The sequence below is a fragment of the Mytilus trossulus genome, chromosome 4 (genome assembly GCF_036588685.1).
Source record: "Mytilus trossulus isolate FHL-02 chromosome 4, PNRI_Mtr1.1.1.hap1, whole genome shotgun sequence".
NCBI lineage: Eukaryota > Metazoa > Mollusca > Bivalvia > Mytilida > Mytilidae > Mytilus > Mytilus trossulus.
In genome coordinates this window covers 7501064-7519802 of record NC_086376.1, presented here as the reverse complement: position 1 = coordinate 7519802, position 18739 = coordinate 7501064, and the positions used below count along the sequence as shown (strand labels likewise).

Sequence of the window (18739 nt, the reverse complement as noted above, 5' to 3'; positions counted from 1 at the left end):
AAAAGTAAACCATTATAGGTTAAAGTACGGCCTTCAACACGGAGTCTTGGCTCACACCGAACAACAAGCTATAAAGGGCCCCAGAATTACTAGTGTAAAACCATTCAAACGGGAAAACCAACGGTTTAATCTATATAAACAAAACGAGAAACGAGAAACACGTATATATTACATAAACAAACGACAACTACTGTACATCAGATTCCTGACTTAGGACAGGTGCAAACATTTGCAGCGGGATTAAACGTTTTAATGGATCCAAACCTTCTCCCTTTTTCTGAAACAATAGCATAACATCACAACATAGAAAAACATACAATAAAATATCAATTGGCAGACTTAACTCAATCAAGAAACGTATGATTACACAATGAACGAATAAATTTGATCTGCGATATCTGAATACAAATGCACAGTAAATTAAATATTAGAGACAAACAATATATGTTTTGTGATATCTCAACCCCCCTCCATCCTCTAGCCAATGTATATTAACCAAACACACAACATTAGTTTATTGGTTTTTTTTTATTTGTGGTTAAACTTGCTGTTGCAATTTTAATTCTATGCAGCACATATAAATTAAACATTAGGTAGTATGTTCGGAATATTTTGTTATATCTACTTTACGTGACTCACACTTTGAACGACAAAACTTTTTTTACCTACCTGAATACTGAAAACTTTCTATCCTTTACTGGTAGACTTTACATAGATAAATTAAGTTGTATAAGAAAGGCAAAATGAGTATGTTAAATTTTATGTATGCCTTTTTGTGCTTCTTCGTTACATTTTTTTGTTTTTATAGTGATATTAAGATGATAACACAATATTGACTGATGTACCCCTATTTTTGACATTTTTACTTTTTGAGTATGGTTGTTTTGTTCATGCATCGTTTACAATGTAATGGAATTTGATGCGACTGTCATACAAGTGAGAGGTTTAGCTAGCTATAAAACCAGGTTCAATCCACCATTTTCTACATTAGCAAATGCCTGTACCAAGTCAGGAATATGAAAGTTGTTATCAATTCGTTTGATGTGTTTGGACTTTTGATTTTGCCTTCTGATTTTTGATTTTCCTTTGTGAATTTTCCTCGGAGTTCAGTATTTTTGTGTTTTTACTTTTTATCATAATTCTTCTTTACTCTGATGAGTCACTTTTGCATTTGTGAAATGGTGAAATGGTGAAATGGTGGAAACGGCACTATGCACAGCGACATAGATCACTCAGCCAAATACATGTAGGCAATACAATAATTATGCAATTGTGAATCGAATGGTGCCTTTCCTTATCCGAATTGAGTTGACTTCTCCTTGTTTCTCATTAATGGAAACTAAACCAATCTGTTTGTATGCTTTAATAATAAATCGCATACCTGGATAGGTTTTGTTTAGTAAACATTGTACAAAAATATACTATCAGTACTTGGCAATATGATATGCCAATTTTTTTCTGTTCACAAATATTGAATTTGATAATGAGGTCTTTAAGCAGTTCCGTCTACTTTGTTTCTGTTTGAACATTGTATGAAAAATGTGTGTGTTCACAATAAAGGACATCTTAGACAATCAAATACGTTTTATCATGTAAGTTATAGCCGTCTGGGAATAAATCGGATTATATAGCCCACATGCAATAACGGAAACGTTTTGTGGGTTATGGTATTTTCGTAATTGATCTAAATAGGTTGGAATAATGGAAACTTACAAAAGGTTATTTTCGACAATTTATTTATTGTTTCAGAATAGAAACAATCCCTGCAATTCATGAGAATACCAAGTACATGGTACCTTCATAGATGTTTTCAGGCTAAGTGTTTTTCTGTGTTATTTATTCTGTAATTTCTGGTGCTGAGTGTGTGGTGATTTCTTGATGTTCCTTTATAAACCTTTAAACTCTATTGCTCTACTTTACTGTGAAGACATATCGAATTGTTAGGAGTAGAATTGGATTCTTTCATACACTAGATCAATGAACTTAATTTACATACTAGTCCACAATAACATAAAATCTTTTTCAAGATTTAGAGAGTATCACCAGCCCAGTAGTCAGCACTTCGGGTTTGACATGAATAGAAATTATATGGTCATTTTTGTATTTCCTGTTTTCAAAACTTTGAATTTTAAAAAGAAAATACGAAATAAGGCATAAATAACCTTAGCCGTATTTGGCACAACCTTTGGAATTATGAGTAATCAATGCTCTTCAAATTTGTACTTGCTTGACATTATAACTTTTTTTGGATCTGAGCGTCACTGATGAGGCTTATGTAGACGAAACGCGTGTCTTGCATATTTAATTATAATCCTTGTACCTTTGATGACTATTATCTTGATTGTTTGTGTCATCTGTGTCGTTGTTGTTGGATATGTGCTTTGAAACAATTCAGGTAGTTATTTGACATGCCACAAAACCAGGTTCAACCCACCATTTTTTTTCACAAAATGCCCTGTACCAAGTCAGGAAAATGGCCATTGTTACATTATAGTTCGTTTCTCTGTGTGTTACGTTTCGGTGTTGTGTATTAGTTCTCTTATATTTGATACTTTTCCCTCAGTTTTAGTTGTTACCCCGATTTGTTTAGTTTTTATCTCTATCGATTTATGAATTTTGAACAGCGGTATACTACTGTTGCCTTTATTTAGTATCTAGTAAGTATCAATTTTGTCAGCCGTTCTGCTAACATGGCAGCTAGTTTTATAAAGAGAACGTAAGGGTCAAATGCATAATATCATAGTTTGAATAAAACTGATGGGACTAATATGGTTCTCAAATAAGTGGTCTTACCCTTTTGTAACTCGGATTCGTTTTCTATAAATCGATTTACAACTTTTGAAGAGCGGTATATAACTGTTGTCTTTATTCTTCGGTATGTATACTTGTATCCTTGTTAATTGATTAACATGGCAAACGTTAATAGGTCTAATAATCTGAGCCTGTTACTTGGATAACATTATAACAAACGGGGGAAAAGGTTTCAAACTATATAGACACAAGAAGGTGATTTTTCTCTTTGAAACCAGTAGGTCAGTTTACAAAAAAAGTCGTTTTTAAATGTTAAGTTTGGAATCATCTTGGCCATTTCTCTTTAACCGAAGGATGCGTGGTTATATATCATAGTTGAATGAAATTTTAAGGTAGCCGTTTTATATTGTATGTCACATTCCTTTCATTCTACAATATATTTTATACTTAATTACAAACTGATGGATCATAGAACCGTTGACATTATCATTAAGTAGAAATATTGTTATCCATTTCAGAGACTATTGAACGAATAATCCCTCCCCATAGAATATAAAAAGTGCACTCCGCAATAACCGTCCGCTTACATGTAATTTTGCAATGTATTGCCATTTTTAGAAATGCATATTAGTTACTCATGAAATTAATAAAATCCATGAACACGTGCAAAAGAATTATTATCAATGTATCTTTAGTTTAACGGTTCGTGATGCTTTTCGTGAGTTGTATTTGACCAAACAGTATCAATTTTGAAGTTGTAAAATCCCTCCGAGAAAACTATACAATTAAATCTATATTTAACGAGAGACGGAAGTGGCATTATTAATTTGTATTGATGTTTGTCAGCCCAGATTATTTTTCTTCTGAAATGTCTACCTTAATGGTTGCAAAGGAGAAGCATTGAATAATTTGAAAGTAAGTAGGCCATTACAAAACCTGAACTTGTGCTCTCCAATAATTTATGCGATCATGCTACCTTGTGAGCACTGAGATTATATAGAAATAGTCCTTTGCAATACAAACTTTGTTTCGATCGTGAAAGAGTAAAATAAATTTGGCTTATATAATATATATTCGCCCAGGATACATTGTGACATACATTTTGTAAACAAAACTAATCAGTTGTAAAAAAAATCAATATACCATGTTTTTGTATATATATGTTTGACAACTTAATCTTTCAAGGTTATTTTAATATCTAATCCGATGAACTTATCTTCAATTTTTTTTTTAAATATGCAAATAAACTCATCATAGATATCAGGACAAAATTTTGTAAAGACGCGCGTTTCGTCTACAAAAGACTCAAAACAAATCTCATTGCATATATATAAACGATAAAAGATTAAGATTTTCAACTCGATGTTAGGAGCAAACAACTGAACACTGCAGAACACTTATGCGTTTAGTGTAAGTTTATATGTCATCCAAGACCTCTTTTCAAGCCTAAAAAGTAACAACAGAAGTATAAATGATTTTCAAGAGAGCAGACAAACTTGCTTTCGATTTGCTGCTTTTACTGTTTTAAACTGCATTTTGCTTTGTTTATGTTTTTGTGGCGTAAATCAAAAAAGGCAATAAGCTGACGACCCACACCACTAGCGTAGTTGGAGTGTTCATTATTATATTCAAGATAAAAGTTTAACTCGTACAATTAAAACAGGTTTTGCTAATAAAATATATTTTGCCAAGCATACGATGTGACATACATTTTATAAACAAACTAATCAGTTGGAAAATATAGTTCAATATGCCAATTTTTATTATTTGAATTTATAATCCTTCTAATTTATTTTCATATCTAATCGGATGAACTTATCTTCAAAACAAGTATTTTTTAAATACAAAACAAATTTTTTCCAGGAATATTACAGTTGTTGTCCATTCATTTTTTTTTGTCATTTGATTTTGCCATGTGATAAGGGACTTTCTGATTAAATTTTCCTCGGGTTCAGTATTTTTGTGTTTTACTTTTTCCCATATTGGATGAATAATGATTTTCAATTCGATCACTCCATTGTGTAGAACATGTAGCAGACATACTGAACACTGGAGAACACTTATGAGTTAAGTGTAAAATAACAAGTGATCAAGTAACCCTTTGCGAGCATAAAATAACATCAAAAGTATAAATGAATGAAGTAATTATTGTTCCGAGAGCAGATTATCAGATTTCAACATAAAACTTCTTAAATGTAAAGTCTGCATGAATTCTGCTATTAAAACTATATTCTTTCTATTTGCATGTCCTGATGAAAACAAACAAGTGCGTTCTTTGTGTTGTATGGCAATTTTTACAACTATGTTTTAACGGACTTAAGGAAATGATCTGAAGACCTTCAACATCACTAGCGAAGTGCTGATATTAAACTATACAATCAAGTTAAAAGGTTAACTCGTACAATCAATACAGATTTGGCATAATGTAAACCTACTTTTTTATGATACTTTATTTCGCTTTGAGTTCTTTATATATGCAATTTAATTTCACAATTTTCAAAACTTGAAGAAGTTGAATAAGGTACAAAATAAATATTATTCGCCCAGGATATGATACTTTATAAATTTTGTAAACAATAATGAATATTCTTCAATATGTTAAGGTTTTTCTTGGCATCTTCATCCTTCAAGGTAATTTTAATATCTTATCGGATGTACGTGTTTTCGAGAAAAAAAGTTATTTTTGAAAATGCAAAACAAATCTAAAGATTTGCAATTCGGTCATTATATTGTGTGGTGGCAAACAACTTAACCCTGGAGAACACTTTTTCTAAATTTATATGTGATCCAAGTACCCATTTAATAGCATATAGAATAGCAACAAAACTATAAATTATTGAATTTATCATTGTCCAGATAGTCGATAATCTGATTGAACAAAAAAGTATGTTTAAATCTAACTTCTGCATAAATTCTACTCATAAATGATAAAACTATATTTTCTCTTTTCTGCATTTCTTATTGAAAGCAACCACACGCTATGTTTATGTTTTGAGCCAAATTTACAAATATGGTTTATCGGAAATTAGAAAATTATCTGACGACCAATAACAACAAGAGCAAAGTGGGTACTTTTAACTATATAGTTATGATAACAAAAGGTTATCTCGTACAGTTATTAAAGAAAGAATGACGACCGAATTCTGAAAAAGTCTGCATGACAACTAAACATCTGATTAGGAAATTATAACTATCAAATTAATGACACTTTTGGGATGATGATAACTATATACATTGTACGCTATAAACTGGTATCTTGAATCAATAGAACTACATTAATACTTGTGTTATATTTAGTAATAGTATTTACGATTATGGTGATGTACTTTTTACTAAAATTAAAACCAAAGGAGCCCGCAAGGGAAGATAATAGATAAGAAAATGCGTCATTACAACACGAACACATAATTCAAACTTAAGTTAAAAAATGGATTGCTTATGCAAGCAGGCAAAGTTTAATAGTACTTGAAAACATTATACATATATATCAATGTATTAAAACGGTACAAAGTTATACTTACAAATGAAATTAGATGTGGTAAGACTGTAATTAGACTGGCGTATTTTGTCACCGAATTGTGGCTTTGTTTTGTCTTGCACAACGCCAAAAGTGCACTAAGACTACGTGATGGAACACATTCACACCCTGATTCTGTATTTACAATTTAAAAATCATCTTGTTGATCGGGTAACATGACATGTTAAGATGATGTGTGTAAATCTTTTTTGAACATTTTGAGTATTTTGTATATCATAGTCATTTTCTAAGTTCGGTCATAATCTACGAACAGCCTTTCTAGTTGTCTGTGTAGCTTTTTCATGGCCTCTGTTTTATTGTACATAGTTTCATCATAGGTTAGATCATTTTCGTTTATGATCTTATTAGGGTCTTCTTTCTTCTTTGGTAATTGTCCTGTCATGTCATTTATAGATTGGTGATTTGTTTAAAAATCGTTTTATTATAGCTTCTTTTTTCATTATCAGAACAGCGTATTTTTTTTATGTCTGTGTCATTTTGGTCTTTTGTGGATAGTTGTCTCATTGGCAATCATACCACATCTTCTTTTTTATATGTAAATTCTTTAATAAGTTTTACCACTTTAATTTGTTTTAAATGTTTTAAATCATTTCTTACATCCGATAAAATCAAATATTACAACTAAATCCAAAGAAAGTAACTGCTAAACACGACTATGAAATATCACGACTTTCCAGATAAAAAGTCATCCAATTCATACCATCAGAATCGTTTGTCAAATCTGACGCAGGATCTATTGGATGACTGATTCAATTTCTGTGTTCTATAATATGGTATTTAAAGGTAATTAATGTCAGCCACCTTTCTCGTTTTTTCTCGTAAACAATACGATCATGAGATTTAATTACATATCTATAACAGATCAATGCGACTGGTTCTCACAGATCATTCTAGCAGATCTTAACAATGCAAATAACATAGTTTGTATTGTGGTTTATGTTAGATTTTATATCAGCTAATGTACATGGCGTTAACCTTAGTTATATGCAATTTAAAGTGTTTGATGTTATTAAATATGTTTTATAAACAATGATCCTTATGTTAATGCATGTAGTAAATACAATGATTAAAAATAAAAACGAACAAATGCAAAACCTTACAAAAAAAACCAAAGAGTGTGCAAATATAAATGATTATAAAGTATGATGAAATGTCTGTCCTACATGTATGGTGTGTTGCCTAATTTTACCTTATTACTTATTATGTTTACGTTTAGAATTGTTGTATTTTTATATAGGTATTCGGTATAATTGTCATTGTGCTCATCAAATTTTAACTTAAAGTTATGATTTATGCAATGATAACTGTTTTGTGTGACAAAAACGACTACTAACGGTTCGTTTCGTTCCCTTTAATGAATGCAATCCAAATTATATAACATTAATACTAAGTTTTTTTGTATGAGACTATGTTTTCAATTAGAGCGTAATAATATTGTCCTTCTTGAACCTCTAAATGACAATGATAACTCTTTAAATAAAATGATACATCAAATTATTTTTATTCTATATAATAACATGACGTCTGATCTTCTAGCAATTATCGGTTATCCAAAACGCTGCAAAATATGGAGAGTCACGTTTTAACGTGCTGTGGGGTAGTATTACCACTGTATCTTTTAACACATTTGTTTATTTGTTTTTGGTCTCAGAAGACAAACATTGGTTCTTTGGTACTTGCATGGTTAGTGTCGAAAAATTCATGAGAAACGATCCATCTTTTAATGACAATCGAACACGCCAAAATTTCCCTATGTTATTGGTACATCATAACAAAGTGCAAAGGACCCGAAGAAAATATTTACTCTAAGTTGGGACTTAAATCAAAAACATACTAGACTTTCAATTGCTTTTGTTTGTAGATATTTTACGACTAATATGTCCACTTAAACAGATGATTTCTAATTTTTAAAAAATAGTATGGCGCATTGAAGGTTTCCTGTCATACTAGTATGTTCCTTGATAACGAATTTGAGGGGTTCGTATATGTTCTGTGTTCACTTGTCCTTCAAGGATAACGTAAATCAATATAGTAACAAACTCAGATGGGCAAGCAAATATTCCCCCAAATTACATTTTCCTCTGACGTCTGCTAGTATTTCCACTTCCGGTATTTCAAATAATCAATCATCTATTGATCTGTTTTCTTTGATGAATTGTATTGGAATTTGTAACACCTTGACTTTGCCTGCTCGTTGTTTGTTTTCCAGTATGTTGGAAATGATTAATACCTATAATTACGTCCTGGATGAGATCTTCTTAAGATAATTTGTTTTCTAACGCTGTCTAATACTTAATTTCTGTAGTGAGTGAAAGGTTATCGATAGACGTGACAGGAATTGATGGATGTATATGAGCGAAGACCATAACGAGGTTGATGTCCACAGCGCATGTTTAATATTTGAAAAAAATAAAGACTGTCACATTTGTTAATCATTCGTGAATATAAATATTTTAATCCGATACTTAAATAAATGGAAAATTTGGAAATATTTTTATTTTAATGAATTTCAAAACGTAAGTTCTGAGTCTCGCTCCTTTTGAGTTTCAACAAGAGTTATGGTTCTTGGTAGATAGGGAAATGGCATTTTTGTCGTTTCCAAGCAATACATTATAAACCATTTTACCAATGCTTTCCAAATTTAATTCTAACAGATGACAAACGGGAAACAGGGGGGGGGGGGGGAGCTATATTTTAGCGATTTTAACTTTTGCTGTTTAGGTGTTACGGTCGTAAATATATTTTTATAATCGGCATATATTCCTGACTGGCCAAACGACCTTGAAAGTGTTAATTTAACAGCTCATTTATTGGTGTTATTGTCTTGATTTGTCGCTTCCTTGTCGACTTACGAAATAGTAAAAAGAAAACAAGTGAATTTTAAATATACTTATTAAACCTTTCAACACTTTTCCAAGAAGAAAACAATTGAGGGTTTATTGTATAGAGGGATTCATGGTATATTTGCTCGATTTTTTTATTTGATTTAGTTGATACATATATCCTTTAGTCCAATGTATTTCAGTATGATTTTGTATTTTTTACACACTTATCAAGTATAAATATAATTAAGATTTGAATTACTGGTATTTTTTATTATAATTTTAACCTTATAGTCATATTGTTCAACCGGTTTCATTTAGCTGTAACATTTTGTTTATCCTCAATGAGGTTTTTTTTTCGCTATCTATATGTTATATCATATTAACAAACTTTTACTATAAGGTTCATTCCTTCTGAGAAACATCGACTGTTTTGTTGACAGTCAGAATTACAATATTTCCTCCGGTTAATGCCCCGATATAATGTTTTTAACATCAATGCCTTCTAAATTATCGACTTTTATTCCAGTTATAGAATCTATTACGTAATTAAACAAAAAACTACCGATTTTGATCAATGACAATAGTGACGTAATGGCGGAGTTACCAATCATTCCGTTATTGTAATTTTCGACTTAATACGCCATGCACTTCCACTTCTGGTTTTTATAGTACCATTTTATTCTCCATATAAGCTTTCCCCCCTGCACTAAAGTACTAAAATTGGAAAAAAGACATTTAGTTAGAAAATATATAATTGCAAATCAAAGGAATCCCTAAATTAAAACTAATTACTGAATGTAAAGCAAATATTTATCAATTGATCCTTCGGTTGAAAGTAAATTTTGAACATTCATGCGTTTCACTTTTTAGTTTGTCTTCAGAAACGCTTGGGTAAAGTATGTTTTGTGGACTACAGATATTCAAGCAAAAATAAAACGCTTTTATTTTTTTTAATAAATCAAACTAGATACTGCCTATTGCGGGAACGAATACAAATGATGTTCTTTAAATGGACTAGAAGTAACTTGTTGAAACTAAATGAAGAATATGAGAAATAAAATTTTGAACCAAAAGTCTCAGAAAGACAGACCATTGTATGGGCAAAGAAAAAAAAGAAAAAATAGTACAGAAAAACAAGATAATCAATATTCGACATGACACCTTTACACAAGGCGAACAACTTAGATTTTTCAATGGTTTTGTTCAGGACAAGAAAAAATCTGATGACACATTTGTTTATGTCGCGTTTGCAATTGGTAACCTCATAAGCTAGGTAAGACTGTATGATTATTGCTACAATATGTGGATTGCAGTCGTGGTTATCTAAGACATAAATATTCCTCAGCGGTCAACAAAATGTAAAAGCGTCCGTAAAACTTTTGAAGTAATGACTTCAATTTTAGCTGGAGTTCTAATGCATTATTATACCAGCAAAGACTTGTTAATCAAACATAATCAGAAGCGCATATCTTTCCGTATTAACTTGGAGTTATAAATATTCCATTCGCGTGGCTGCTGGATTGCAACTAGATCAAAATGACACGTCCGAAAGAGAACACTCAAATAATCGCTTTCTTCGTGTAAATTTAGTTGCCAATTTCTAAAGTCATGTCAGGATATGTACTAGACATTACGTATTGTGTTGGTAATATCTTTAAATAAACTGTTTACAAAATTTGGATTTTTTTTTTAAACTAAAGCTTTTCTACCTTAGGCATATATTACCTTAGCTGTATTTGGTATCACTTTTAGTAATGTTTGGTCCTTAATGCTCTTCAACTTCGTACTTTATTTGGTCCTTTTAACTTTTTTGGATTCGAGCGCCAACGATGAGTCGTTTGTAGACGCGTGTCTGGCGTATATACAAAACTTAGTCCTGGTATCTATAATGAGTTTATGTCAGTTCAATGTTATAACAAATATCAATAAATCATCAGGTCGATGGTATCTCTATACAGTGAAGTGAACGATACATATCATACATGTAATGATAAAAAAAAATCATTAATCCTAGGAAAGTCCTGTCAATCTTACATTTTGGATTTAGCAGTTCTAGTGCGAATCTACTTTCATGTCAATACTGTACTGGTTGAACATAAAATATAAAAAAAAAATTATATGACCGAGTTAAAAATATGAAAAAAACAAAAAATCGGTCAATTACTATTATGCATGACAAAAACGATTATGTAGGCTCGGTTTTTACTCTTTATTAGTCCTTTTTTTATTTTTATTTTATGAACTTACAAGTGACCAACATTATTTGATGTAAAAAGTAAAATCACAAAAATACTGAATTCAGAGGAAAATCAATTTGGAAAGTCCATAATCACATGGCAAAATCAAAAAACAAAACGCATCACAGTGCATTACAATCGTCTGCAGATTAAATTTTTGATCGCAGAAATGAGTGCACATCAATTTAGGAAAGTAAAATGACAACACGATGTGAGTATTTACAATTGACGTGACCATTAAAAATATTAATTGGCATCACTTCAAACGAATTGAACTGATAAGTTATTTTATGAAAAAAAATCTTTAAAAATTGCATTTCCAAGTCTAGAAATATTGGTATAATAATGATTCATGTTTTTATCAACATGTTGCAAGCGGGTGTTTGGTGCAACTGTATTCTACAATACATTTGAAATTATTATATGGACAGTTGACCATCCTCCTCAAAGACAAAAATGGAATGCCGTGTCAAAAGAGTGATAGTTCAATATTGATGAACATTTTATAAAATGCCTTTGAATGTTTACATAGGAAATTTGTCATTCTTGAGTCTTAAGTAGACGAAACGCGAGTTCGACGTATTAAATGATAATCCTGGTACCTTTGATAACAATTTACATAGGAAATTGGTCGTTCGTGTTTTCTTTATCAATCTTCTTTTTCACAAGAGTCAAAAACTCAAAATCATCGCCATTTATGTAGACTACAGCCGATTACTAAATGATTGTCATCAAAAAGCTGCAAGTAAATTATACAAGCTAATGGCGTTGAAAGAGACATACTGTTCATTACAGAAAACATCAAACCTCTCTTTTTAGATTATCTCCGTCCCCATGGGCCCTATTTCATATTTTATTTATGTCTCACTAACTTATCTTCTCCTGGATCTGGATTTGTCATAGTTTACCTAGATTATTGACAGTAGGTCTTTCTACAGCTGTAAACTACTCTCTTGTCTTTCTCAAAGAATTTTTTGAAATGCTGTGAAAGCAGATCACTAAAAGGATCATATTGTTCTAGTTATCTATCTCAAAAGTATTCAATCATAGTTAATATCCTTACACTGACAGTATCGTTTTGGTTGGAAAAGAAATTATAATTAAACCACTGAGCGTTCGGAGCTGTAATAACTAAATGTATATATGATTCAAATGACCATGTTATCTCTTGTTGACCGAATTTAGCTTGTGACAAAAAATTGAAACAAGTGATTAACTATTCTTCAAATGAAAATGTTATGTCCAGACTAGTGGTCTCTTGTGTAAAACATATAGGTAGTTGCGCTATTGTTACACTTTAATGTCGTCGTAGTAAACTCCAGTATACAAAATAAAAGAAAAATAAGTAGATTAAATATAACGTTACTTTCACTGTTGATTTTTTGTCGCGCAGACGACCATGCATAGATATGTTACATTTGATATTAAGGTTTAGCTTACATCAGAATTCGTTATAGTTGTTATACTCTTTTCTGAAGAACCGTAGTTTCTACTTTGGTTTGTGTTGCCAAATATCATAATATTTTAAATTTTCATAGAATTAAAGGCTTTTTTGTGAGAATTACACCAGAAAGGAAGCATTAACACGATCCGTAATTTCTGTCCTTAAATTCTTGCAATTTAAGTTGCATGGCGTTACGGGACTAATTATCCATGCATCTACGCCTGAATAAACTGAAATATACATATTTACATAACTGACGTTGTTTGTCATCTTAATAAAAATATTCTTTATTCAACTTTATGAATATTGCTTTTACTGTTTAGTTTGTGTTTGGTTGTATCCAATTGACTTGGCTCTGAACTTATATATTCCGTCATTGTGTTACTGTTCTACGATAATTGTGTAACCTTGTCTTTCATGTTTGCTTATATGACTACCTTGGCCGTATTTGGCACAACTTTTTGGAATTTTAGATCCTCAATGCTCTTCGCTTTTGTACTTGTTTGGCTTTATAAATATTTTGATATGAGCGTCACTGATGAGTCTTATGTAGTAGAAACACGCGTCTGGCGTACTAAATTATAACTCTGGTACTTTTGATAACTATTTACACCACTGGGTCGATGCCATTGCTTGTGGACGTTTCGTCCCCGAGGGTATTACCAGCCCAGTAGTCAACACCGAAATGAAAATCAATAATGTGGTCATTTTTACAAATTTCCTGTTTACAAATCTTAGAATTTTTTGAAAAACAAAGGATTCATTATCCCAGGCATAGAATACCTTAGCCGTATTTGGCACAACTTTATGGAATTTTGGATCTTCAATGCTCTTCAACATTGTACTTGTTTGGCTTTATAAATATTTTGATATGAGCGTCACTAATGAGTCTTTTGTAGAAGAAACGCGCATATGGTGTACTAAATTATAATCCTGGTACCTTTGATAACTATTGTATGAACATATACCTTTTTGTATACCTTTGATCCATATGAAATTGCTCTGTACTTAGACATCCCTTCATTGCGTTATTGCACTATGATTATTTCTGTACTCTTGTCTTTCCTTCTTGTTCGTATGCTTTGTCTATTATATTCCTATTATAAGCTCTCTTTATATACATTCCTTCGTTGTGTTATTGTGCCATGGTAAATTTTTGTTTCTTTACTTGTTTTATTTATATATTGATTAAGTTAATAAAAAAATGTTGACTGCTGTATCCCTTGTTTTGACATTTTAAACTATAATGTCTCTTTGTTTTGTATACACATATTTGTCAATATAATGGAAGTGTATCTAGCTATATAAACGATGTTAATCCTCTATTTTCTACATAAGAAAACGCCTGTACCAAGTCATGTTTGGTACAGTTGTTTTTCATTCGTTTGATTTTGCCGTTTGATTAGGGACTTTTCATTTTGAATTTTCCTCGGAGTTCAATGTATCTGTGATTTTATATTTTTACATCAAGAAATATTTACATTGTTTGTCATAAAATTGTTAACAGATGCAACTCTTTGTTTTAGTTTCATATCACAAACATTTGTAATTCAATAGGTATCCACAAATCCCATTTAATGTTTTCAAAAATAAAGATTTTTGAAAAACAGCTGATGGTTCTACAAAACAGCTTTTTATATAAAATAGATACAATTTTCAATTGACAAACCTGGCGGTTATGACTGTATTGGATGCACAATTGATAAGTAATAATGCATCCATAGCAACTCTAAAATCTAAATAACTCTTAAAATAGATGCAATTTACTACTTGTGTCATGTTATTATTAACTGTCAGTGACACATTTCATAAAATGTATTCTCGATTATCTTGACAAATGTAAGTTCAGCCATTCTGACCAAAGAACTTTTTCCAAGTCGTATTTTTTTTTTTTTTTTTGAGATTATGATATCTTAAAATCATGATTCATGTACCAGTATCTCTTTTACAATTTTGCTCTTTTCCTAAAAGGAAAGCTTTGAATTACACACGCCTTTAACTGAATGACCTTACGTCATTTGATCAATCAGACAAACATAATTTTTATTACGTTTAAAAGCATCGGATGTTTAAAACTAAGTTCATATTTTTTAACAAAATTATGAAATATTGACATCCAATTATAATTGTCGTCTGCCTATGTTTTATGGCTTGCTTCAGGAAATCAGCATGAGATCTATAATCCATTTTATTCGTTTTTACAAAATGTGTGGGTATTTTATTTAATAATTTGATGGCCTGCATCGTGTATCGCTAAGCAGGCAGTTAGTCATGTCCATTAGGAGCACGGAATAGGCAAACTGACCGACATAGTTAACGGATATTACGTACTCCATTAGACTACATAAACTTTAAGGAACACTGTCGTATTTATTATTGTATTGGTGACAAAATCTAAATTTTCTAAAATCATCATTTTTATAAATACAAAATTGGATAAAAACAAGGTAAAAGTCATTAGTGTACTTTAATATTCTGTTTAAGAAATTAAATTCAAATAGTATAATTGCCATTTTCCAACGCAGCTTGTTTATGGTATTCATGCATAAGTGTTATTTGCTAATTTGCATAGAGGCCATTTTGTCTCATCATAACAATAGGATTATATAAGCCCCTTGTCGAATAAAATGCCATTATGCCCATTTGTATGTCTGGTTTTTTTAAATATGTCCGTGTACAAATGAACATTATTTGTTTTGAAAACTTTAAGCCTTTTTAGTTTGAAAATCGGAAGCGTAACCGTAGTATATTTGCTATACAAATTATCGAAAAGTCCTAACAGAGCAAGATTCAAAACAGTAATAATGATACAAGGCAATCTTGTTCATGATTTGTCTGCATATAGGGAAACACCTTGTAGAGTGAATTTTAAAGTTAAATAACTTTTAACTTACCTGCTGCTTACTTAAGGTTTTGGCCAAATTCTTATAAAACATTCGCGTTTCGTAAAAAGTCAAAATTTAAGGATTTTCCCTTAGAATTACATGTCAACATTTTTTTTTAAATCCGCTAAAAGGACTGAATTATCCGCAAATTTTATATAATCATCACTTGAGGGAAGTTATTCTATCAAAAGGTTCAAAGTCACGTGGTGTAAATCATATGAATAAAGTACCTTTGATTTTGCTATATGGACCACCCTGATTTTATATGTTTTGTCTAACAAATACGTGATTGCATCAATCTTAGAGTAAAAGATGATTGATTAATACTTATACCGATCATTGTATGTTTTCAATATGTCAACCTTTAAGTTACCAAAATAAAGTAGACATATCGAACCGACCGAATCAGCCATCATAAATTGTAATCATCAACTTATCACACAACAGTTTATATATAAACAACTTAACATTTACACTTACTTTAAGTCTGACTGATCATGTTTAAACAAATGATGTCAAAAACAATCAAAACACAATGACGAAGCAAACTAATGAAGCATACAAAACAATATATGACGTCAATATAAAAAATATATATAAGCAATCTGTAACGGAAAGCGGAAGTAGTTTGTGTCGACACAATTTTACACGATGAAATCTACATATGACATCATGACGTTTTGACTGTACAATACTGGAATGTATTTCACAAAAATACGTACGACTAAATTTGATTGTACGTATACTGAATTGTGTAAGACTGACGATCAACTTTAATCGTAAGATTTTTTGTGAAACTGTAGTGGCTCCTGATACAACATTATTTTCAAAATGTGTTTCTAAAATAAAGTACGAACTACAAAGTCCCTAGAGTAATAAGTCGTGACATACTAAAATAAACTTTTAAACATGGTAAACCAATTTCATAATTAGAATACTTTTGGTGGTCTTATTAAGTAATAAAAACAATTGTATCATTGAATCAAATGTGTTTTATAATATAATAACCATGTTTAAATATCCTGAACCGTTATATGAAATCATACTATGAAAATTCAGAATCAACTGCAAACATTTTGTTTAAATTTAGATTAAATAACAAATAAATAAGATTGGTCATAAGACATCCACTGACAAAGTCTTTGAAAGGCACAGTCATACATAGTTGGCTGGAAGTGATAAACAAGATATCTATGTTGATAGTTAGACGTTTTTCCCATAAAGGTTTGCCCCGCCCTTTTTTTGAGCGAATTATCATTGCCTTACTAAATGTATCAACTGACAACTGATAAGGAGTATGACCTAACCTGTTACGTCACGACTTAATATTATTTCAACTACAATCGTATAAAAGGTGGAACAAATCACAATATTTAAAATACGATTTTTATTTAAAAAAGCAATAAATTGTCATCGTAAGCCTTTTGATTCCTTGGGATACCGACACAGGATTGTTTGACTATATACACGTATTAAGATCTATTTAACGCATGCACATATACTGATCAATTGTCCCAAACCTGTGTTTGAATTCTTCTTTTTACCATTTGATATAAAATAATTATAAACAAATACTTTAGTTTCAAACAACACAATTAGTTCAAATCCCAAATACCTTGTTATAAAAATATAAAACTAATAGAACAAACATATACTATGTAGAGAAATTATCTTTAACGTATTAAATCAAAATGTCTGAGCAATGAATTATTTCTTGTTTCAAGCTACGTCTAAGATATATAATCTTGTATAGCTGATACATTGATTGAATGTTAGTGTATTATTGACTGTTTATAGCACCATCTCACTTTGTCTAATTGGTCTAATTGCAAGGTATAATTAAAGTCAAGATTTCATCCATCGTCCATTATTAAGGGTAATTCGGAAATTTTGTCCTTTATTAACACGATATGATTCTTTATTTTGTCATGCGCATGGTTCATTGATCTATCTTCCAACCAATTTGAAACTTCGTACAGCCTTCAAGCATTGACGTGTTGCTAAAGCCGTTGTTTCATTAAATCAAATCTTTTGGAAAAATATACATGATCGGTATTTCCGATAAATAGATTTTAGCAATCTATTAATGAATATTCTATAGTCAAGAGATTCTGAAAAGGTACTTTGGAACTATCCGTGAAAGTAAACTTTAGAAAAGCTGCAATCTTTTAAATGGATTTAACTTGTACACTAGACAATGTATGTAAATAACTTTCCCCGGCATGGAAAGTGATGATTTCAACCAAACAGTTCGAAAATATGATTTGGATGACATTAAAAATATGTCAAATAATTTAACAAATTCCTCCTCTCTCGGACAACCGCAAGCTATACCAGGTGCCCTTCTTTTCACAGAAGAAAACTTAGTAGCCGTAACTGGCTACCCTATACTGTTTGTCATAGGAGCTTGTGGAAATTTGACTGTTTTTATAACTTTGTTTAGAAACCGACATGTTAAATCAAGAGTAAATCTTTTCATTTTACACTTGTCCATAGCGGACCTAATAGTAGCATTTGTCATACTACCGATGGAAATAACATGGAATGCAACTGTGGCGTGGAAAGGTGGAGACTTCATGTGCCGTTTTATGATGTTTTTTCGGACATTTGGGCTCTATCTTTCGTCGTTTATTCTTGTGGTGATAAGTTTAGATAGATATTTCGCCATTGTCCATCCGTTGAGCTTAAATGACTGTGACAAAAGAGGGAAGATTATGTTAAGCCTTGCCTGGATATTCTCGGCCATAGCCAGTCTCCCCCAGGTAAGTTTCAGTGTGTTTATATTGACAGGATTCCGTTTTGTCAACTATCTAGTTTTTAGCGTGTGTAAGAGACATTTCTAAGCTTTTGATATACTAGTGTACGATTTTGTTTTCTTGTTTGTCTGCACTTGAATTTTAACTTTCGTATATTAGCCTTAGGTAATCGATTTCTTACTTATATTTTAAAATTACTATCTGTTATCATTTTGTCGCCACTCATTGAAATTTGATTAGACAGCATATCAGTTTTAAAGATAAGAAGTTTGCCTTGAAACCTAAGATAATTCCAATACCATA

The 18739-nt window shown here is 31.1% G+C and overlaps 1 protein-coding gene across 4 annotated transcripts in view; it reads left to right on the top strand.

The window, feature by feature from the left end:
- The window catches only part of LOC134714583 (adipokinetic hormone/corazonin-related peptide receptor variant I-like), a 198664-nt gene that overhangs the window by 115202 nt on the left and 64723 nt on the right, over positions 1-18739 (top strand). For 2 of the 4 annotated variants that reach the window (XM_063575942.1, XM_063575944.1), the window contains exon 1: positions 17648-18442. The exons of the other annotated variants lie outside the window; for them this stretch is intronic. In XM_063575942.1, the coding sequence (XP_063432012.1) occupies positions 17903-18442 (540 nt within the window). In that variant the 5' untranslated portion in view covers positions 17648-17902. Of the gene's footprint in view, positions 1-17647; positions 18443-18739 lie in introns of those variants that run through there. 4 annotated transcript variants of the gene reach the window in all.